The following is a 24,652-nucleotide window of genomic DNA, read 5'->3' as shown; positions in this document are numbered from 1 at the left end:
AAGTTTTCAATTTTTGGGGTAACATGAATGTTGAGTCAGCTTCAGGGTCAAAGCAATAGAAACATCAAGAGAGGTTCATAGAAGTAAGTACAGTGCAGTTAAAGGGGAAATTTTTTTTCCAGGATGATCATTTCAGATTTTCTGAACCGATACCAGAAAATACCAATCAACCTTCTCAAAATAAGGAGGAAGATGGTGAAAGCATGGTCCTGAAAAGGAGTAGTGTTTTGCATATCATAAATCAGCTTGAGGAAGGAGTTGGATACGAGAAGATTATGAGAGAATTTGGAATCACGGAACCAGTTTTGGCTGCTATCGAACAGAATGGAGAGATTATTACTCAAGGGTATGATGTATTCTGATTAAAGTTTTATTTCTGACTGTACTGTATAGTACTGACTTACATGATACAGTTATACTGATTTTGATTTCGAAGTTTGTTTTTGGTGATTTTCTATGTAGTTTTTATATTTTTATTAAGCCAATGACAGTGCTTTAGATTTTCCCATTGCCTAAGTTATTTTTTATACATAAAATGTAAGCCTTCATTTATTTTTGAGGTGCTGTAGTAAATGCGCTTCCTGAATAAAGATGACCAACAATCACATTGAATTACTTGAAAAAGATGATGCTTTCTACTACAGTTTTTTATTTCTGGTAAACAGACGAGGTTTATTTTTATTTCCCAGGATTTTTAGGGACCAAAATCAAACACACTACTGTACATGTTTCTAACTGACTCTCTTATAATGGGATTTTATAGCCACTATCATTCACACTATTATAACCATAATATTAATCATAAAACTAATCGCATTACTAATTTTATAAAATCATAAAACTTTTCTTAATAGTAAGCACATCTTACAGACACAGTAACGAAACAAATTATACTCATTTCCTTTTCATAACACCATAGGGTAAACATGTGGTAGTATTTAACAGCTGCTCTTTTCACTACTAGACATACAGTATCTCAACAGGTTTACTGTAGTTCACTGTATAGATACACCATTAAACTATAGATGATCAATTTCACGGAATAAGTGTTACAATGCCAAAGTTTTTGCTTACCAAATGGTCTAGTAAGGGTAGGTAAATTTATTGTTCTAAATAGGAATAAACACTGAACAGTCTTTACTCATGTATACACAGTGAAACTGAACTTTGCAAATCAACTTATTACAGTCTTTAAGGTCCAACTGCCTACCAAGAATCAGGAGTTTTGACAAGTCTGACTGTTTCACTCTCCTATCGCTAGGCTGTACTACTTCCACACTACAGATAGTTTATCTTTAGACATCTTAGGTTACAAAAGTACAGCAAAAGGTGTAACTCAGTCATATGACTCATTTATCAGTGGAAAAATGTGGAAGAATTAGTGTAAAATATATTATGGGGGGAAATAAAACATAAAAGAATTAGATATTACTTCAGTGCTTACAACTTCTGTACATACTTTGCGAAACCTGTTAAAGAAAATTAGGAGTAAAACCATAACCAGATCTTTGAATATACCACAATTGAACTATGTCATAAACATTCTCATGTCATAATTGCAGTAAGAAGTAATTTTGACCTTCCGTTCCTCAAGTGTCAAGCTATCTTTCGTGTCTCAGGTGTTAAGGTGACCATGGACTTCCACTGGTAACTGAAAAAATGGACCTTTTTTTGAAAAAAGATAATCTTTTTCACTTAGTTGACAGAGATCCTGCTTAAGGATTTTGAACAAGGAAAGCCTTGTATAGAACACTGAGTAATGTTACAGGTTCTTTGCAGCATTGCCTTCTGTCTTTTACCCTTCATCTGTGCCTATTGGTTTTTTCTCACTACAATACTTCAAAACTTCTTTGTCTTCCTAAATGTAATTCAGTAGTCGGATTAAATTACTTCGTATTGGTTAGATTTAATGTGTACCATGATTAAGGCTTAACCAGTAAAGCTTGCATTTTCCTTTTGTCTTGTTTGAAATTTGACTTCACATGGATATTGTAAGTACAGTAATATATGTTCATATATCTTGTAAAAGGATTATTTAATCTTGAATTAGTGTACCAGTATTGTTGTTTTAAAACTGCTTCATACAGTCCCATATTTTCCAGAGCTCAGCGTTGCTCCTTGTGCCATATTTTGCTGAGTACTTACGATGATGTGGTTGCGCATGAAATCGAATGTAGCCGAACATATCAGCAGTTAAAAGATAGCAGTGAATTGTCAATGGGTAAATCTTTGCATATTACTGTATTATCACATTTCTACCAGTGACATGGGAACAAAGTCATTTTTTAACCATTGTCTGCTTTTGTATTTGCTGAATATCCCAAAAATGAGAATGCAGAATGTATTCAGTAGGTGATCAATTTTGGAAGAATCATTCAAAGATTGAGGTTAAATATTTTTTTTTTTTTACATGCTTTAACACTAATTACATATCTGTATCCTTTTTCTATTGAAAAAATATACTAGTATGTAATTCTTTCATAACTACGTTTGACAAGGTCAAGGGCATAGATTTATTAGTTTTAAATGCTTCATATTTGTAGCAATCTTTTCACATAGATAAATTTTAATGATAATTCCCCAATACAGCAATCCATTTAACAAATTGTACCATTAAAGGATCTGGTCAGAGTGTCATCTGTAGATGACCCATAGTTTTCCCCATATTTTTTTAATGATCTCCCAACACTAACAATATGGCCCTAATTCCATATATCATATAAAATCAAATCATATTTGTTAAATCATCTTCATGAATAACAAACATTCTTCATAGAAAAAAAATTACCGAGTCTTTTTAAGAGCCAGGCAGAAAATTATAGCATTTTTTCATATTTTAAGATACTTCTTTTAGAAATTAAGTTCACATGTTTAACCTTACCAGCTATTTTCTCAGGATAAGAATATTGTTGATGTTTTTATTTCTAGCAATAGATTTTACATCTTTTGTAGCCTCTTCCTGATATGAATTATTCTGCTAAAGATGTATCCTATTAATGTTGTCCTCGGAACTAGACATAATTTTCAGTGTCAAGTTGATTTTGCTTGTGTGATCCTTCTAGTTTATGATATTATTTACTTTTAATGTACCTTGTAACCACACTAAGTGTATCAAGATAAATCAATAATTGTTCAACACTACAGTATATCTTTGAACCAATTGTTACTATTGAATTCAAAGGATTTTTGGAAACTATGTTTACATTGAGTTGAGTCATAAACTTGTTTTTTATAAGTTATTCAAAAGTAAATACTGTATACATAACAAACAATGCCATTGAATTTTGTTGAATCATTAGCAGCTTTTAGTACTCTTGCATCATTAGATAAGCTTTCCCAGTTATGAATTCATAATTTATTCCATCACTAAATACAAATCCTTTTGCTCTTTATTAGGGAATATATTTTCTGCAAAGCGGGAAGAGTAGCCATAATACTTCTAGCGAGTTACTGCATAACTACCCCACCTCTAGCTAGCTGAGGGTAGGGGTTAGTAATGGCTACTCCGCTCACACACACACCCGTGTTGTCTTGTCACTTTTGCTTTTGCCTAGGTGGATTTTCGTCTCTCTCCACCACCGAACCTTTTTAGACTAGCCTCTGACTAATTAGTTCTTTTAGTTTTTGTTTATTTTTCACAGGTGTGAGTGTTGCTGTCCAAGAGATGCCGTAGTGCCGGGTTTTTCCTCGAAGGCGGAGAAACCTTTTCTTACAATCTCTTCCCTTTGACACTGGATAACCCGTAGGCTGAAGAACTCCCTCACTTCCCCTAGCGTAGTGGCTTGGTCCTCCTCCACAGGAGAGTCATTCTCCGTGTAGATGCACCTTCACTGTCTCGAGGTAAATGTTGCTTGCACCCTGCGAGTCCAATGGCAGGAAGGTCGCTTGTGGCCAACCCAGAGCTCGACTTCGGCCTTGCTCCTCTGCGCTGGTGATGCTGTACTCCCTCGTTCTGCAATAGCAGCCGGCAGAGGGAGTGCAAAGTCTGAAGCACATTCCTGTACCTCCTGGGGAACAACTTTCCCATTCGCGGGTTAGGTTTTCTCCTGAGTGGTGTTCTTCAGTGCAGACGATACTGCTCTCCCACGTTCTGCAGTGGCAGCCAGCGGAGGGAGTGCAAAGTCTGAAGCACATTCCTGTACCTCCTGGGGAACAACTTTCCCATTCGCGGGTTAGGTTTTCTCCTGAGTGGTGTTCTTCAGTGCAGACGATACTGCTCTCCCACGTTCTGCAGTGGCAGCCAGCGGAGGGAGTGCAAAGTCTGAAGCACATTCCTGTACCTCCTGGGGAACAACTTTCCCATTCGCGGGTTAGGTTTTCTCCTGAGTGGTGTTCTTCAGTGCAGACGATACTGCTCTCCCACGTTCTGCAGTGGCAGCCAGCGGAGGGAGTGCAAAGTCTGAAGCACATTCCTGTACCTCCTGGGGAACAACTTTCCCATTCGCGGGTTAGGTTTTCTCCTGAGTGGTGTTCTTCAGTGCAGACGATACTGCTCTCCCACGTTCTGCAGTGGCAGCCAGCGGAGGGAGTGCAAAGTCTGAAGCACATTCCTGTACCTCCTGGGGAACAACTTTCCCATTCGCGGGATAGGTTTTCTCCTGAGTGGTGTTCTTCAGTGCAGACGATACTGCTCTCCCACGTTCTGCAGTGGCAGCCAGCGGAGGGAGTGCAAAGTCTGAAGCATGTTCCGGTGCCTCTTGCAGGACACTTTTCCAGTTCGCGGGTTAGGTTTGCTCCCAAGTGGTTTATTTCATAGCTGACGGCAACTCACTCCCTCGTTCTGTGATGACAGCCGGTGGAGAGAGTAAAGTCTGAAGCATGTTGCTTCACCTCTCAGGGGACACCTTTTCCATGCGTAGGTTAGGTTTTCTCCTGAGTGGTTTTTCTTCGGCGCGTACGACTCCGCACTCCCTTGTCCTGCGATGGCAGCCGACGAAGGGAGTGCAAAGTCTGAAGCATGTTTCAGCGCCTCTCGGGGGAACACCTTTCCCGATTGTGGGTTAGATTTTCTTCTGAGTGGTTTTCTTCAGTGCTAACAACATCGCACTCCATCATTTGGCTGATTCAGCCGGTTTAAGGAGTGCAAAGTCGGAAGCATGTTCCTGCACCTCCCAGGAGTCACCTTTCCCATTCGCGTGTTAGGTTTTCTCCTGAGTGGTTTTCTTCAGCTCTGTCGATGGCGTACTCTCTCATTCTGCGATGGTAGCCTGTGGAGGGAGTGCTAAATCGGAAGCATGTTCCTGTTTCTGTGGAAGTTGGTGCTTCTGCCCCATCACTGCTTTAATTGCCTGTGCCTGCGGCAGTTCCTGATCATAGTGCTGACGACGGCGTTCTCCCTTGTTCTGAGCTTGTTTACCTGTCAGAGGAAGAGCAAAGTCCAAATCTTTCCTGCCACTCATGGCAGACAATTTCCTATACACAGGCCCTGTCCTCTCCTGAGTTGTCTTCGCCACGTGGAATTAAGAGAAGGTTATGGACTGATCCATGCCATTCTCTAACCCATTGGGGTGTAGCTCGTTGGAATATGAAGATGTTGCTCACCCCCAGCGAGTTTGATGCTTCCAGCGTCCAGTTGCTTTTACTCGCCCTCACAGTTCGTCCAGTTAACTCATCTTAACTAGCTGACATGTCTCGTTTAGTAGACTCACCTCGCTCTGTCTCTTTGCCTCACCCTGTCTCCTCGCCTTCCCCAGTCCTGCTGCAGCTCGCAATCGCCCATCAGCTCGCGATCGCCTGTCAGTCCGCGATCATCCAACAGCCCACGATCACCCAACAGCCCACGATCACCCGTCAACTTGCAACTGCCCGTCAGCCCACGATCATCCATCTGCCCATGATCACCCATCAACTCGCGACCGCCCGTCAGCTTGCAATCGTCCGTCAGCACACGATCACCCATCAACTCTTGACCACCCGTCAGCCCGCAATCTCTGATCAGTCCGTGATCTCCCGTCAGTCCTCGATCGCCTATCAGCTCATGATAACCTGTTGGCTCGCGATCACCTGTCAGCTCACTTCCAGGTTCCTGGAGTTCTAGCAACCGCTTCCAGCACTTGACGATTCCTCTACCTGTGATCCCCCTTTTGTTTTCTTCTGCATTTCGGATTAACGATGAGACAGCACGGACCAGCTCGTGATCAAGTTCCAAGTCTCCAGCTGGCGACCAAGTTTGCAACATGCTCATGACTTTCCCTTCCGAGGTAAAGTTAACCTCCGCCTTTGACGAACAGCAATCTTCCTACTTGTGGGTAGAATTGTGAACAGCCAGTGATGAGTCTCAGCAGCCTTGACACTTGGTATGGTCATTATAGACGGAGAACTTCTCTGGTGAGGATCGCAGAGCACTACCGGCTATGACCCTAACTGCAAGCAAACACATTATTCTTTTCCAGCGAGACTCCTTCTTCTCTAATAATCAGCTCATCTAGAAGGACACTCCAAAATCAAACCATTGTACTTTACTCTTGGGCAGTACCATAGCCTCTGTACCATGGTCTTCCACTGTTTTGGGTTAGAGTGCTCTTGCTTGATGGTACACTTGGGCACAGTATTCTATCTAATTCCTCTTCCTCTTGTTTTATTAAAGTTTGTATAGATTATTTAGGAAATATTTATTTTAATGTTGTTACTTGACCTTAAGATGTTTTATTTTTCCTTGTTTCCTTTCCACACTGGGCAATTTTCCCTGTTGGGGCCCCTAGGCTTATAGCATCCTGCTTTTCCAATTAGGGTTGTAGCTTGGCAAATAATAAAAATAAACGGATTTTGAGCGAAGCGAAAAATCTATTTTTGGGTGAGATAGCCATGGCGTCCTGATGGAAGGTTCCTTTTTGGTAGCTTCCTTGGGTATATAACTACTAAGATATTCCCAGAGAATTTAACCACTGGTTATCACAGAATTCTAACTTCTGGAGCGAGTATCCTAAAGGTTTCCCCTTAAGACATCGTATATCAACAGGGGACGCATGTATTAACGCGCCACATAGCTATCTGCACCTCATACAGAGTTAACACTTCGATATGGAGGGACAGAGAATAGCTGGGGAGCTGTTCCACAGCTAATCCCTTCCGTGGCTACTTTTGGTACTCGAGACGTAAACAAACGGGCGCCACCGCTAGATGACGCCACGTCCGTCCTCATCCTGAAGTCAGTTGCTTGCCGATCACCATGATACAGCAGCGCAGGGTGGGACCTGACAAACTGAATGAAGTAGCAGGGAGGGTCCATCAGGACGCCATGGCTATCTCACCCAAAAATAGATTTTTCGCTTCGCTCAAAATCCGTTTTTTGGGCTCAAGCCATGGCGTCCTGATGGAAGAGTACCAGAGAATCAATGTATCGTGGTAGATTTTCCCCTTGTGGTGGAAGTGCCTAGGGCTTTGACAGGATAAGCATAGTAACCTCAATAAGAGAACTGATGGGAAGAAACTTCCTGCCCCCCCTGGCAGCGAAGTCCCAATGGACCATGCTGAAGATCAAAGTGGTCATCGAAGGGCTACTCACCTTGCTGGGAGAACATGAAGAACTCGGAGACAAGACTGAATGATTGGCATTCATATAGGAACATTCACAAAGGCAGACAAGTGGTGGTTAGGCACTGTATGTGAATAGAGTCGTCTGGTCTCTAAGGTATGATGTAAGTAAGTATTCGCGTAGGAATATTACATTGCAGAAGTGAGTATATGATAAGGGTTGAACCCTTAGTCATCTTCATTGACATAAGAGGAAGGGGATAATAAAACTATGACAGTCATGTATTTCATAGTATAAGTAGGAGCGGATTGAGACGCACAAGTAATAAAATAGAAATTTTATTTCACCATTGCAGAACATGTTAAGGAAATGCAATAAAATTGTAAAGGTTATTTACAATAAATTATAATGTACATAGTCATGAAAGACTTGCTCTTGAATCTGAAATGGAATTTCAAACTATTAGTAGGCACTCGTTCCAAAGGAACGTCAGTCTATTAAAATAAAACACATCATGCTCTAGGCATGCGGCACTCATGTGACGACTATGACATTTCACCTAGGAGAAGAACAGTCTATGAAAAAGCACTAAGTGTTTTTTAAAAGCACTACGTATCACGCGAGGGTCAACATAGGCACCCGAGGAGTTAGAGTCCCAAGTAACTCACTGTTCTATGCAGAGTTAGGTGCAGGTTTCATAACACTACCTGCGGCTACCACAATTGTTTGACTTCGTGCACTTGTTTCGCATAATGTTTGAAGAAAACACGCGAGGATTTCCAGCCTGTGAAACTCTTAAGACTTTCGAAATCCATACTCTGAAATAAATTCAGAGACGATGCAACTTTTCTAGGATCGTGACCGGCGGGTGAACTGTCAGGATCCGCTCTGCGAATGAAGTAGGTGATTTTCGCTCTTAGTTGTTACAGTGACAGGTCGCTGTCCGAAGTTTCTCCTTTTAAGAGTTGGCCTCCACCAAAGTCCGAAGTTCTATGAAGATAGACCTTGAGGCTCTCTACTGGACATAGAGAGGCATCTTCTTTCAGGGGGCATATTTTCCAAGGGCCCCATCTTTTGGTGGGTAATTCGTTTTTGGCGAGAAACGTCGGATCCGGGAAGAGGGTAAGGTCACCTGAATCTGTAAACAGGATGTGGCCCTCGTCCCTTGATAATGCCACTATTTCGCTGACTCGGGCTCTTGAAGCAAGAGCAAAGAGAAAGATAACTTTCTGAGTCAGATCCTTGAGAGGACACGAATCATTGTCCAAGTTGGAGGCATACATAGTGGTCTAGTCAAGGCCGATTTGCAAGGAGAAATCGTGTTGGCTGCCAAGCCCTGTCCGTGAAGGTGAATAAAGAAGGACATGCAAAAATCAATGGTGATTTCCGTAGGATTTTTGCCTTGACGAATGAGACCCATTTTCTCCAGGATGATTCGTATTCCCGTCGTGTGGATTCGGTCTTGTATTCCTCGGGGAAGTCTAGACTTTTCTTCAAAATCCCAAACCTTTTCTTCGCGGCTAGGGAGAGAAAATCATGAGATGAAGGTCCTTGATTTTCGATGATGAAGCGAAGACAGTCGACTTCTGTACTTGCTGGGAGAGTACTGGGCCCGGGAGAGGGATCAGCGTGGGCTGCAGCTCTAGGACCAGGGGGTACCAATTGCTCCGGGGCCACTTGGGAGCCACTAGGGCCGCTGTCCCTTTGAAGGTTCTCAGCTTGGAGAGGACTTTCAGCAGAAGGTTGGTGGGAGGGAACAGGTAGATCTTGGACCATCTGTTCCAGTCCAGAGACATGGCGACCACTGCCTCTGCCTTGGGGTCCTTGGACGGGGCTACATATCGAGGAAGTTGATTATTGTCGCTCGTTGCGAAGAGATCGGTCTGAAGTTCTGGGACTTGGTGAGAGATGAAGGAGAATGATCTTGCGTCTAGAGACCATTCCGACTCTATCGGACTTGTCCGGGATAGAGCGTCCGCCGTCACGTTGCGGGATCCTTGTAGGTGAACTGCAGACAGGTGCCATTTCTTCTTCTCTGCCAGACGGAAGATTGTCAGAAGCACCTGATTATCTGGGGCGATCTTGAGCCTTGGCGATTGAGACATCAAACTACCACCAAGTTGTCTAGGGATAGACGACTATGGATCGAGGGAGGCGGGGAGAGTTTCTTCAGTGTTAGAAGGACCGCCGTGGCCTCCAAGATGTTGATGTGAAACGTCTTGAATAGGGGAGACCATGTGCCTTGAGCCTATTTTTGGTGGGAGTGACCTCCCCAACTCTCCAGCGAAGCATCCGTGTGGATGTTGAGTGATGGAGGTGGGTGTTAAAGAGGAATGGACCTTTTCAGGGCCTTTGCTTCTGACTACGGCTTGAGGAGCAGCCGAAGTCTGTTTGGGAGCCGTCTCTTGAGGTCTCTTCGAGCGATGGATGCGGAACGTCTCCAGACTCCCGCGGCATCCTTTAGCTGTGCACGTAGCACTGGGTTTGTCACTGAGGCGAACTGTAGAGAGCCTAGAACTCGTTCCTCCTGACGTCTTGAGATCCATTTGGATTTCAGCAGTCGCTTGACAGACCCTGCTATTTCCTTCCTTTTCTTCTGGGGAATGGAAAGGCGGTGTGACTGAAGGTTCCACTGGGTTCTTAGACATTGGAACCTTTGAGCTGGAGAGAGGCGAGATTTCTTCGCGGTTATCTTGAACCCCAGGTGTTCTAGGAACTGGGTGACTTTGTTGCAGGATTTTAAACAATCCTCGGGCGATGGAGCCCAAGCTAGCCAGTCGTCGAGGTAGGCCATCACCTGGACGTCTCCGAGGCGCAGCTGTTAAACAATGGCATCTGCCAGCTTTGTGAAGATCCGAGGGGCCACTTTGAGGCCGAAGGGCATGGCCCTGAAGGCGTAGCTTTTCCTTTTGGAGTCGAAATCCTAGGTAGGAGGAAGCGTGGTGGTTCATTGGAATGTACCAATAGGCATCCGCCAGGTCTATGGAGACCGTGTAGGAACCCTGAGGCAGAGGGGTCCTTATCTGATGAAGAGTCAGCATCTTGAACTTGTTGTTCGCTATAAACTTGTTGAGGGGGGTTAAGTCTAGAATGACTCTGAGCTTGTCTGAGTCCTTCTTGGGGACGTAAAACAGTCTCCCTTGGAACCTGGTTGACTTTACCCTCCTAATCACCTTCTTGTTCAAGAGATCCAGGACATATTCTTCCAGAAGGGGGGGGGGAGATTGTTGGAAGAATTGCTGGAAGGTTGGGGGTGGTTGAGTCCAACTCCAGCCTAGACCCTTGTCGACGATGCTGTGTGTCCAGGGATCGAAGGTCCGACGATCCTGGAATTGGCGGAGTCTTCCTCCCACCGGAAGCACTTCATTGCTTCTGGTGTCCCGAGGGTGTATCTCGGCCGCTAGCTCCCTTTCCTCCTCTGCCTCTGGAGGGACGGCGAGACGCGTCTCTTGCCTGCACCTCTGCTTGAGCCTCAACCTTTGGGACGAAAGGTAGTCGTCTGTTGCTCAAAGGCAGGGGTGAAAACCGGTGATTGGGGCAAGACCGGTTGGGTGACCTGCTGAAAGGTCTGTTGTGGCTGAGCAGCCATTTGGGGAGTAGCGGGTCCCGGAAACTGCCGTCTCTGTTGACGTTGTTGGGGTTTCGGCTTGGAGGATTCTCCTCTTAGGTTGAGGGCCGTCGTCCTGAGAGGATTTCCTTTTCTTCGACATGCCCCACTTGTGAAGAAGGTTCCTGTTCTCCGTGGCGGCCTTGTCGGTAATCTCTTTCACTAGACCAGAGGGAAAGAGGTGCTTACCCCAGATGTTGGAGGAAATCAGCCTCCGGGGTTCGTGTCTCACTGTGGCACTTGAGAACACGAATTCACGACAGGCTCTCCGAGCCTTCATGAAGCTGTATAAGTCCTTGACTACAGTCGCCAGATGCGTCTTGGCGAGCACCATGTAGTGGTCGGGGACTCTAGAGTCACCGGCCATGACGTCAAGCTGGACCTGGAGGGACATGGATGCGGCTAGTCTTTCTTTCGTATCTTGTTCCCGACGAAGGAGGTGGTTATTAAGTTTCGGGAGGTCTCCGTTAAACTGACGTCCAGCAACGTCAGGATCTAGTTTTTCCACCACGAAGGTATGTTGGACCTCCTTCCAGTGTCGAGCATCGGGGGGAGTGACCAGGGAGAAGGGTCTGCACTCCTCCAGTGCAGGGAAAGGTTTCCCTTCTTCCACTGCCCTGTGTACCGCTGCGAAGGCCTTTTCCACGAAGGGGAGGATCGCATCATCAGGTGCGACGTAGGTAGGGTGCTTCTTGCTCAATGCCGGAAGCCTTGAGCAGGTAAAACCCCTACTTATAAGGGTGTTGGCCATCATAGCCTGGGCCTTCGGAAGATCGAACACTATCACCTCCTTAGGTTCGGTCTCTTCTTTAGAGGCAGGTTTGGATCGAAGCCGGACGTAACAGTCCAGGTAGGCCTCAAAACTTGGGAAGAATTCCACTTCTTCCAGGACAACCGAGCCGACCTTCTCACTGGTGAAGATCCTGCCCGTTGCGATCGGCATATGCTCGGCATACCTCCAGGGGTTGGCGTGCGAGCATGCAGGGAGGTCCTTAACCGAATTCCTTTTCGGCTCCTTGGAACTTCCCATGGTCCTGATGTATTCGTGTGTCTCACGGAGTTTCTTGTCCTTGATGGCTTCGAGCGTCCGAAACATCTCCTGGGCGTTGGTTGGGATGGGGTCCGGGGTGGCGGAGGTAGACGGGAGTGATACTTCCGTCGGTGTAGGAGTTGGGGTGGTGGTGGAAGGCGGAGCGACCTCTTGCTCCGACCCAGCGTAATCCACTTGGTCCTACTCATAGTCCAATTCTTCGGCCATGAGGTTCCTCTCCGTTGTCTCCGACACTTCCGACATACATTCCGCGTTGTCGGTATCCAGGCGACACTCGTGCATGGACTGAGCCATGACAACATCGGGTTCCACCGTGATCTGGACGGTGGGGATCTGATCCTTGGGGACCACAGAGTCTGGGGATGCCTTTGGGAACAGTAAGGCCCTCAAGTCTTCGGTAGCAAGGTACGGTCCAGTGGCGTTCTTCTGGAAGCCACGCACCCATTTGCGTAGCTTCTCTCGAGAAGCGTCCCTAACCTCCGCTGAGGGAGGGTTATTGAACGCCTCAACCAGGCGTTCCTGGTAGACCGTACAGTTCAGTGGGTCCCAGACTTTAGATCATCTTTTTTGTTTGCACAAGGGGCGTGAGTCCTACACGCCGTGTGCCCATAAAAGTGCGGGCGCTTCACTCCACAGAAGCCATGGTCGTACTTCACGTACTCCTCCTGTAAGAGAAAGAGGACATGAGTACGGGGGAGTCATAAGGATGACTTCTATTTTAAGGCTAAGTATTAAGTGATTAATCTTTAACCTAATATTCAGTGGTAGAAATACTGTGACGTTCAGAGAGTGGGCGGAAAAGAAGGAGATAGACACATCCTCCGTGTAACCCGCCCGGTCGGTTACCGTAACCTTATCCGTAGGCAATTTGTTGTGACCGAGGACACAGGGCAGAATTCCACATAGCATGCCGTGTAGGCAGTGGAAATTTCTAGAGGGATTGCCAAGGATATAAAACTGGGACTGAGGCCACTCAGACCCAAGGATATGGAACGTAGAAGATTTCATAGGGTAACGGTTTCCGGCAACCGGCCGTGCTAAGATACACGCAACATGCTGGAAATCTGTGATATGCAAGAAGACAGCATGGTTACTAATGGAACGGTAAGGCAATACCTATCCATTATGTAATCAAACCATCTGGTTGCGATGTAGGGTTATCAACATCAGATGATAGCTAGCAGAAGGGGGTGCAAGTCGCCTTGACGCCTCCGGAAGGCTCCGGCAGACCTCCGGCACTCCGGAGGCTGCTCCAGCAGAGTTTCTGGCATTAAGGAAGACAATATAGAAGTCAAGAGTAATACCAGGGTGGCGGCCGCCGGGACAGCGGCGGCACGCCGGCGGGGAGCGGCGGCTCCGGCAGCCGGAGGTTGTCGGATTGGTGACAGGAACAAGGATGGTTATAGCAGAACCGGACTGCCGGCAGCGGATGCCGGGACTCCGGGTGCCGGCCGGCGGGCGGACGGCCAAGCTATGAGGGAGGGGGAGAGCCATCGGCTGGAATTCGGCGGCAGGCGGCAGTCCCCCGGCACACGGAGGACTGGCGGCCATGGGGGTATGGGGAGAGTCACCAAGGTAGGAGGTGGGTATCGCCGACAGTGGAGGCGGCAAGGGACCGGCACCCGGATAGTGAAAGAGACAGAGGGAGGGATGTAAGAAGTCCAGCCATGGAATCCCAGACATCCCCCCCTGAGAGGGTGTACCCATGATAGAGGCTGGCTCTATCACCCAGAAGCAGGGGCCGCAGAGGACCGGGAGCTAGGGTAGCCCAAGGGAGGGCTAGGGGACACCCAAAGAGGGGGAGACCCCTGTATACAGAACAAATCCAGTGGCTAACCCCATAGGACACTATGAAGGGTATATGTACCAGAGCGGACTGCACACAGAAGCTCAAGGTAGCCCTATCACTCCACCCTAAGGAGGAGTTGTAGGACAGGGGACAGATGGGTATAGACAAACCTAAGTATAGGCTAGGCTATACAAGCGATAGGTGGGGAGGGGAGAAGAGAAGAGTCTTCCATGAAAGGGGTTCTGTACCAGGGCGGCCACTAAGGAAGGGAGGACACTCCCTAACCTAAGGTAAGGCAGCCTGACTGAAACGGTGCATGGGTACAGTTTCAGCAAGGAACAGAATTACCCTTCCAAACCCTAACCTAGAGCAGGGCTGAACGCCCTGAACTAGGAAGGATAGAAGACATATCGCTATCGCAGGACAGTCGTAGACTTAGTCCTAGCCATAGAGGAAGGGCTAGCCGTTCCTCACTCTCAGGCGCAACCTTAAGGGGGGGTCATTCCCTTAGGGAGGACTGAGAGGCGATAATATACTCTGGTAGGAGCTTGATCCCTTTACATGGTAAGGGAAGCAAGGCTACGCAGAGGGAAGGCCAAGGGCAGGGGGATGAAGGAAGCATATAGGGGTCCTACATGTAGGTAAGGTTAGGAAGGTACACTAACTAACCTATCCCCTATATGGTCCCTGAAGGCGAAAACACTTGCATCACAGTCAATAGTATTGTAAAATAATGCCACTATCTTCATAAGTTAGCCTAGGATCACTAATAAAATCATGCATGAACACTGATATATAGGCACTCTGGCCTGGGGGCTATAGTAGCCAACTGGTATGAGGTCAATCGAAGACCGATAAAAGCGTCAAAACACGATATAAAAGTTCCCAGCTATGAAGACTAAATAAACTAATGTTATCAATTAGTAAATGAGGCCGGAAGCGTTGTTGTGGCTAACTAAATAAGGCATGCAGAACAACAACGACGCCATAAAATGGCGGGTCCGGTAGAGGCCACTATCTTCATAAGTTAGCCTAGGATCACTAATAAAATCATGCATGAACACTGATATATAGGCACTCTGGCCTGGGGGCTATAGTAGCCAACTGGTATGAGGTCAATCGAAGACCGATAAAAGCGTCAAAACACGATATAAAAGTTCCTAGCTATGAAGACTAAATAAACTAATGTTATCAATTAGTAAATGAGGCCGGAAGCGTTGTTGTGGCTAACTAAATAAGGCATGCAGAACAACAACGACGCCATAAAATGGCGGGTCCGGTAGAGGCACAGCTCTGCCACAAAACAATAATTATCTCGGAAAGTAATATTTACTTTACGGTCAGAGCTTAACTAAACAATACTGGAACCTTGTACTCAACTTTCCAGAAGAAGGCGAGGCCGAAGGTAGCGACATAATAAAGATGCAAAGCGATAAGTATAGCACAGGGAAAATCCGTCTAAGTAGGGCAAGCTACTGTACAAAGGATGAGGACGGACGTGGCGTCATTTAGCGGTGGCGCCCGTTTGTTTACGTCTCGAGTACCAAAAGTAGCCACGGAAGGGATTAGCTGTGGAACAGCTCCCCAGCTATTCTCTGTCCCTCCATATCGAAGTGTTAACTCTGTATGAGGTGCAGATAGCTATGTGGCGCGTTAATACATGCGTCCCCTGTTGATATACGATGTCTTAAGGGGAAACCTTTAGGATACTCGCTCCAGAAGTTAGAATTCTGTGATAACCTGTGGTTAAATTCTCTGGGAATATCTTAGTAGTTATATACCCAAGGAAGCTACCAAAAAGGAACCTTCCATCAGGACGCCATGGCTTGAGCCCAAAAATACTAATAATAGTTGTCATACACAATATCACTCAAGCGCTGTTACTTCGACCATCACTTTTCGAGTCTCATAGCGAGTCTCTTCATCTAGACGACACATGCTAGCGCTAAGTCATATCTAAAATTTTTGGAATCGACAGCTAATTTGAGTATGCAAAAGTGAAGTAGAGTTATATAATGCTTTTATTTACGTTTGATGTATAAATTCTGATAAAATATATGCTATCTTCAAAGATTTTTCACATTTTCCCAACAATACCCAAATTTTTCAAATATTTAGCTTTCATGATGATCTTTGATATACAGCTCAATATCTACCCCTTGGCCTTAGTTTTGTTCGTGTTAACATCTAAAATGTGATTCAGGATATCAAAAGGAAGCTAGACAACCATATTTCGTTTAGTTTTAGCACCGTGGGTGCACAGAAACCCCTCTTAGATGCCCAACTACGAGCCAAATGGTATTCCGTTCTGTTTACTCTGTCAAAATCCAAAAAAATCTCCACATAGCCCCCACTTTCCCAGGAAATGGGGCCATTCTCTTCAGGTAATGTTGTAGAAGACGGTCTTCACCGCTTATAGCATATCTAGCACAGATCAAAGATTTCATCATTTTCCTTTGCCGAGAGAAGCTTCTCTCAGTTGCTGCTGTCAAGGCTACCGCTCAGTTTTGAGCATGGTCTTTTGATGGAAGGGGACAGTTCTCTCCTCCTCATAGAAGTTCTCTATGCTTGTGAGGAGTTTCAAAGTCATGCATCATGAACCCTCAGGCCCTTGAAGGGCATGTGTTCTTTGTTCTCAAGGCTCTCACATGTCAGAGTTTGGGCTCCCAAGATTCTTTCTGCTGCCTTAGTTTGGCAAAGAAGTTAGGCACGTTATTTGGTCACTCAGCCAGGGTCTCCCACACCGAGGGGTGGAAGGAATCCTCTTAGCCTAGTACCAGGTTGTGTGGCCAAAACTTGAAACCTGCCGAGTCATGACCCCAGGTTCGAGCCCTTTTCCATCCCCTTTCAATATAAAGTGTAGGGGCCATTGAGAAGTGATGCTTTTTTTTGTTCCATGAGGGCTTTGCAGTGCCATCTGTCAGCAACTCTTCCTTAGCACTGGCAGAACCAAGAAAGAGGTGTCTAGGAACACAATCTGTTTCTGACTTCATGAGATGATTTATAATGCATACGCCTTGACTGCTGAGAGGGTTGAAGTGTTAGCTAGGACTGGAACTTCCAAAGTCAGGGGTTAGGCCTCACACTTGCCATCAAGAGAAATCTTGCAGTCAGTCAGGTGTTGAAGATTTGTGGTGTGTATGCACCAGACTACCTTCACAGCCTTTAATCAACAGGGGTACCCTCAAATCCTTTGATGACTTTGCTCTTGGTCTTGTAGTGGCTGCTCAAGTATTAGTGTAGCAAGCCCAGATCTCATACAGGTCAGTAAGAGTCTTTTCTATGGTAACGAATTGATGTAAGTCTGAAATAAAGGCAAAATGACTGGCTCTTCACCTCCATTCTTTCTTTCCCTCTCTTGGGGACAAAATGGTCGAAGCATTACACGACGGATCTGACTTGATGATGCTAAACTACACTTTTGAGCTCCATTCTTTAGAACCTACCAAAGTTTTTCCCTCATCCTCCCTAGACAAGGGAGAAAATGGTGGAATATATGCCATCTCGTTGATCATCATATTCCAGATTCCTATCCCCTTTGTAGGAAGAGATCCCTTCTTGGATTGCATTTCAATTTTCTTGGACAGGCTATATATCCCTATGATAGATGGATAGGAGATTGTTGGAGTTATTTCCTTCTCTCCTGTATGGCAGCAGGTAGGTTGTCATTTTTAGGGAAGAAAAAGAATCAATCAGTTCAGTTCTACAGGGACTTTCTACCCACCAATCAGTGAGTCTTCTTATGCAAAGGATGAAAGGTTTGTATACACGTAGGAACATATAACAGATTTTAAAAGTAATTTGTATTTTTCCTAGCTATACAAACCTAAATCCTTCAAGCTAAACTTCTCACCTGAACTGCCCTGTCAGTCCTGACCTGAAAGGTTGTAAGTGAAGAGCTTTGGACAGGTGGGGCGGAGGGCAAGGTCTGCAATTTCTCACACCACCAGTGTTATTAACTGTCTTGCTAACGATTTCAATGGCCGTTCCAGCCCACGTTGAAAAAATATTATCAACTTTAAAGACAGGTTTATATAGCTATGAAAAATACAAATTACGTCTCAATTTTCTTATATTAATGTAAAGAAATTAATTTCTTTGTTGCAGATAAAGAAGAGCATTTTGTTGGCTTCTTACCTGAAACGGTAGACCAACTGGTGGATGTAATCCTTAAACGATACCCAAAGCTAACCAGGGGTATTGAATGGGATAAAGTTGCTGCACAGCTCTCACATATGGTAATTATGCATTTCTTCGTTATTTTCCCAAACTGCTCTAGTTTTCCTAAGCACCCTTTTCTTTTGCTGTTCTTGCTTCCTATACAGAATAATGTTTAATGTAAGTAATTTTTATCTGAAAATCCATTATGGTTAACTTTCAATTTCCTGTTTCTTGGTATGGAATGGAGTGGGAGATTCAATTTTTCCTTACTGTAACAAGTAATTTTTCTGCTTTGGCATAATGTATTTTGAATATTTCATATGATCTAATTTGTGTTCAACAATTTTTGCCTTTTTAGTTCCTATGGTAATCAAGTTTTCAATTGATAAGATTGGTTATATTCTTATAGATACATCACATTAGATATTTTACTCTGTGACATTTTCTTGTAATGCTATGGTATTTAAAGAGACTATACATTAGTGTTGTTTTTTATACTGTTCAGTACGTGGAACACAAGGATTGGTCAGCACATCTCAGTAGTGTTAACTGATTTTATTTTTTAATGGATTAGATGTGTTTGAGAGAGGTGTGTATGTATAAAATACTCAAGTTATAGAGTCAATAGCTTGAGTATAATTTCCTGATTTGACAATGAATATTACCAGTAGAGGAGATACAAAGGAGCACAGAAAGAGATATCCTATAGGTATAGTCCATCCATATATCCTAGTATTGATAGTATTGTGTAAACAAGAAGGTAGCATGAAGTGGAGTTTCTTAGCTTTGCATGAAGCTTGTCCTTATAAATAAAAGTGTTTTCGTACAACTAGGGTCACATATTTAAGCTTTTAATGATTTTTGCCTCATTTTCATAGATGGATTCACATATAAAAGTGCTTTGCATATTAGGATGGATTTTGTAGTTTGAACTTACTTTGCAAATTAAGAGAACAATCTCTAAATCGAAGCACCATTTCTTTTATACAGTCCGTATTATTCGGTAAAGATTTGACCCTTTTCGTGTTTTTTTTTTTTTTTTTTTTTTTTCTGGAGGATGATCTGTGTCAGTGTTTTTGCATGTTGAAGTGGTTGGACTTACTTTACAGCCATTGCATGTAATGGTTAGGTAATTATAGCTAACATGGGTAATAAGAAGTGGTGTTTGAAATACAGTGGTACCTCTACATACGAATTTAATTCGTTCCACAACCAACTTCGGATGTAGAAAATGTTCGGATGTAGAAACGAATTTTCCCATAAGAATACATGGTAATTCATTTAATTCGTTCCTCAGCCTAAAAACCCATAATAAATCCTTAATAAATGGCTACACATAATTACACATAATCACATAACTGCATAATATGAAAGAAGCCTGTAAAAAAGATAATTATAAAGAAATAAAAAATATAAAATGTGTTTTATTGCCACTTTAACTTAGAGACAGGGCAACGCAGGTGTAGGATGTGCTACTCCAGGAGGAGACGGACGATCGGCGAGAAGGTAGACATGGTGTTAACATGTTCTTTAAATAAATACTCTCTCTCTCTCTCTCTCTCTCTCTCTCTCTCTCTCTCTCTCTCTCTCTCTCTCTCTCTCTCTCTCTCTCTCTCTTTTTTCTCTCTCTCTCTCTCTTGTTCTTCTTCACTGTTAGTGTTAGAGACGTCTAATAATTTTTTTCTGAGAGAGAGAGAGAGAGAGAGAGAGAGAGAGAGAGATTAAACAAAAATGTGTTGTGTACATAATATTTTTAACAGCGTTAACGAGTTGAAAGACAGTTAAATGTAACTAAAAAAACAATATCAGCGAATCTGAATTCCTTTATTAACTAAAACAAATATTGATACAAACACACTCGTGTGCGTATGCGCAAACACACACACACGCACGAGGAGACACGATCGGCGAGGAGGTAGAGATGGTGACTGTGATAACTACCGTAACTTACACTACGGAAATTTTAATCTAACTTAGCTTATTTATTTTTTTTTTTTTTTTTTTTTTATATTTCATATTTTTTACATTTTTTTCTTTTGATTTTTTATTTTCATCACTTTCAGTGACGAGTTATGGTATGTTATCGCAGTCACCATCACTACCTCCTCCCCGACCGTCTCTCTTACTGCGTAGCAATTTTTGCACCTGTGTGTGTGTTTGTGCATACACACACGAGTGTGTTTGTATCAATATTTGTTTTAGTTAATAAAGGAATTCAGATTCGCTGTTATTACTTTCTTAGTTACATTTAATTGTTTTTCAACTTGTTGACGCTGTTAAAAATCATATGTACTCTAAACACATTTTTGTTTAATCTCTCTCTCTCTCTCTCTCTCTCTCTCTCTCTCTCTCTCTCTCTCTCTCTCTCTCTCTCTCGGAAACAAAATAATAGACGTAACTAACACTATAACAGCGAAGAAGAACGAGAGAGAGAGAGAGAGAGAGAGAGAGAGAGAGAGAGAGAGAGAGAGAGAGAGAGATATTTTATTTAAAGACCATGTTAATGCTATGTTTAGAGAGAAACAGAAAAAGAGAGAAGTCTTATTTAAAAGAGCTTGTTAATGCTATCATGGTTTTCTTTCTTTCTTTCTGTTCATCGCGCTGGCCCTTCTCACAAATGATCATTGCCAACAATCTCTTTGTCCTTTATCCCTATCAACAAAAGGCGTTCTATCTCTTCCAGGGTATTGCTAAGATGTCTTGTAATAATAGTGATCCCCTTCGATGGTTATTTGCTTTAATGGCTGCCTTCAGCTTGATGATCCTCGAGATCATAGGCCTATTCCGGCCATATTGTTTAGCCATACAGTATCACTCACATGCACACTGCTCTCATGTTTTTATATAATTTTTTGCTTCAATTCTAATGAAAGAATTGCCTTCTTCCTGTACTGAAACTTAGCTTCTTAGGCACCATGATTATAGGTAAAATCAAAAAGGAAATGTGAGAAAAGGAAGAAAATAATCACTGTTAATAACAGACCAAACAGGGGACAACCACACGATACACACAAGAATAGAGAACTGAGCACTCGATGCTCAATGGCGTAATGTTTACTTCGTGTGTCGAAATAAAATTCGGGTGTAGAGTCAAAAATTTGCTTGAATTTTACTTCGGATGTTGGAAAATTCGGATGTAGATACGTTCGTGTGTAGAGGTTCCACTGTACTGTGCTTGATAGATAGTTTGTTCTTATGCAGATACAGACTTCCTAGTCATTTATATAGATTTCTCCACAGTTCTTTTGCTACAACCAGACGAGAAAAGAAGTGCCTAATTGGTTGCCAGTCATATCTCAGTGTTGGGTAGAGGGGTCCAGCCTCTGCAAGGCTGCCCACTCTCCTTCTGGTCATTGTTTATAATGGTTCTCCCAAGCTATGATCATGACTCCATGCTGGATTATATAGTGCCCTTTTTTATCAGTGCTTTGTCTCTTTTAGTGTGCATTGTGAATATGAGTGGTTTTTCAGGTAGTATGGAGACTTGTCCCAGCCTTGAAAGGCACCCATGTGGAAGAGATCTCCACATCAACTTCTGCAGGGAGTTTGAATCCAGGTGAACCTCAAGAAGTCCAGCCTTATCCCACTGCTGTGTCTGAGACACCTAGGCATGGACATAGTTTCGGTTCAAGCTAAAGCTTGTCCATCTTTAGACAGGGTACAAAGATTCAGACAAGTAGTAGTTCCCTTTCTGGAAAGGGAATATCTCCCTGCTCATTCTTTGCAGAGAACTCTGGGACATTTCACCTCTCTAAAGAAACTACAGTAGTTCCCTTTGGAAGGATGCATCTTTGCTCATTACGGTGAACACTAAAGAACTGGGGGACCCTGACATGAGACTGTTATATTATTAATGATTATTTAATAATTATGATGTTAATGTTGTTGAGAACGCTGCCAACAGCTACATGATTCCTAATGCTACCGCTAGATGTCGGTGTGTATTGTCAGTTGTGTGTCCCGCTATATCCAATAAAGCTGAGTTGTAACTTGTGAGTTTCCATCATAAATATCACCTCCGATTTAGGGCATCAAGACATGGTGGCAGCTGACGGGATTAAAAACGACACCTAGAACTCTCCAAGCAAGTATTATGCAGTATAGGCCCTTTAGATATTGTGTTTAAGCCTAAAAATACTGAGCATCCCTAACCGGCAAACATGGCTTCATCGACGGAAGGTATTGCAGCCCCAGCAAAATTCACTGCTAGCCTAGGGGCTGACAACGAACGTGAATGGAGGTCTTTTAAGCAACAGTTCGAGATTTATCTACTTGCTTCTGAAAAGGACAATAAACCTGAAGAGACTAAGGTGGCCCTACTTCTAAACATTGGAGGTGAAGAACTTCTACAGATATACAACTCTTTTGAATTTCCAGTCCCAGCAACCGGTAACCCTAATCCAGCCAATGTGTTGAAGGATGTTTTGGCGAAATTCGACGTCTATTTCTCTCCGCGCAAGAATGAACTCGTGGCAAGGTACAAGTTTCGAAGATGTATGCAGGAAACAAACGAAACATTGGAAACCTACGTTACTAGATTGAAGATTCTTGTGAAGGACTGCAACTATGGTAACCACGAGACAAGCAGCTGAGGGACCAAGTGGTGTTTGGATGTACTGAGGACAAGCTTCGTCAGAAATTATTTGAAGTCGAAGACCTTACCCTTGAGAAGACATTGGATTTGTGTGTGGCCTTTCAAGCAAGCAAAAGGCAGATAGACGTCATCAAGTCTACTCCTCGCCAGACCAATGACAGTGTGGCCAAAGTGAGAGAAAAGTCTAGAAGGGAGAAGACTACTGATAGCAGACACAACGCAGACCATGATGGTAGGCCTAGGCATGAAAACAATGAAGGTAGGCCTAAGTCCAGTAAACCCAGTGTTCCTACGAGTAAGTTGCGCCCTTGCAAATTTTGTGGGGAAAAACATGAATGGCGTAAGGAAAAGTGTCCAGCTCATGGTAAGAAATGTATAAAATGTGGTAATTGTAATCATTATGCTGTTAAATGCAAAAGTAGGAAAATAAATTATGTATCAGGTAATGACAATGACTTTGATGTGAACAGTTCAGATGAATCTGAATGTGAATATTTGCTTAGAGTGTGTAGTAAAAAGGATAAGCTAATTGAAGCTGATTTTGAAGTTAATGGTAAAGTAATCAAATTTCAAGTAGATTGTGGAGCTAGCGTAAATGTAATTCCTCAATATTTAATTCCCAATGTCAATTTAAAGCCTTGTGACACTACCCTAGAAGTGTGGACTTTAGACACAGTTAGGCCTAAGGGAAAATGCAGGTTAGTAATTAGAAATTGCAAGAATAGGAAGAAATATAACATTGAATTTTTGGTTGTTGATTGTAAATACACTCCATTATTAAGCAAAAGAACATCAGAGCAAATGGGATTTATTACAGTGAATTATGAAAATATTTCTGCAACTAAAGATGTACTTGATAAATATGACAATGTATTAATAGTGATGTGGGTACATTCCAAAATGTGATAAGACTAACCATTGACACAAATGCAGAACCAGTGGTGATTCCTAAATGCAGAGTTCCAATTAACCTTAAAAACAGAGTATGTAAGAAAATACATGAAATGGAAAAACTAAAGATAATAGCTAAAGTTGACCAACCTACTGACTGGGTGAGTCGGATGGTTGTAGCTGAAAAAAAAAATAAGGATTTAAGAATTTGTATTGATCCACAAGCTTTAAACAAGGCGTTGAAAAGGGAACATCATCCTATCCCTGTAATTGATGATATTCTACCCCAACTGTCAAAGGCAAAGGTTTTTTCATCTTTTGATTTAGCCAACGGGTATTGGCATTGTGTTCTTGATGAAGAATCTAGTGTTTTAACCACCTTTCAAACCCCTTTAGGTCGATACAGGTGGCTCAGACTGCCATTTGGTTTAAATGTTAGTGGTGAGATTTTCCAAAAACAGTTACTTTTGAATCTTGAGAATCTCGATGGTGTTGTATGTATTGCTGACGATGTTTTAATTTGTGGTGTAGGTGAAACGTATGAGGAAGCTGTTAAAGACCATGATAGTAAGCTAATCAAATTTTTGGTAAGGTGCCAGGCCAAGGGTATAAAACTTAATAAGTCTAAGGCCGTATTAAGAAAATCTGAAATTGCTTTCTTAGGTCATAAAATCACAAGTAAAGGTCTCATGGCGGACCCTAAAAAGGTGGAAGCTATCCTGAATATGAAACCACCTACTGATGTAACTGGTGTTAAAGAGTTTACAGGTACTGTATGATTAATTACTTAAGTAAATTCCTTCCTAATTTATCTGAGGTGTTAGAACCAATAAGGAAATTAACTCACCAAAATACCGAATGGGATTGGACAGAAAAACAAGAAAAAGCTTTCATAGAGTCAAAAAGGCTAATCACTAATGCCCCAATACTGCAGTACTATGACCCTAACTTAGACTTTGTCATACAGTGTGATGCTTCACAAAATGGGCTAGGTTCAGTATTGTTACAGTGTGGCAAACCAATTGCTTTTGCTAGCCGTGCTTTATCAGAAACCGAAAAAAGGTACGCACAAATTGAAAAGGAAA

The 24,652-nt window shown here is 43.3% G+C and overlaps 1 protein-coding gene across 4 annotated transcripts in view; it reads left to right on the top strand.

The window, feature by feature from the left end:
* LOC137638810 (uncharacterized) overlaps window positions 1-24,652 on the top strand; it is a 213,181-nt gene that overhangs the window by 131,594 nt on the left and 56,935 nt on the right. For all 4 annotated transcript variants that reach the window (XM_068371192.1, XM_068371194.1, XM_068371191.1 and 1 more), the window contains exons 6-8: window positions 123-346; window positions 2,103-2,221; window positions 18,029-18,159. In XM_068371192.1, the coding sequence (XP_068227293.1) occupies window positions 123-346; window positions 2,103-2,221; window positions 18,029-18,159 (474 nt within the window). The remainder of the gene's footprint in view (window positions 1-122; window positions 347-2,102; window positions 2,222-18,028; window positions 18,160-24,652) is intronic.

The sequence above is a fragment of the Palaemon carinicauda genome, chromosome 3 (genome assembly GCF_036898095.1).
Source record: "Palaemon carinicauda isolate YSFRI2023 chromosome 3, ASM3689809v2, whole genome shotgun sequence".
NCBI classification, from domain to species: domain Eukaryota; kingdom Metazoa; phylum Arthropoda; class Malacostraca; order Decapoda; family Palaemonidae; genus Palaemon; species Palaemon carinicauda.
Note: the sequence above shows the minus strand (reverse complement) of the source record. Positions and strands in the feature narration are given on the sequence as shown.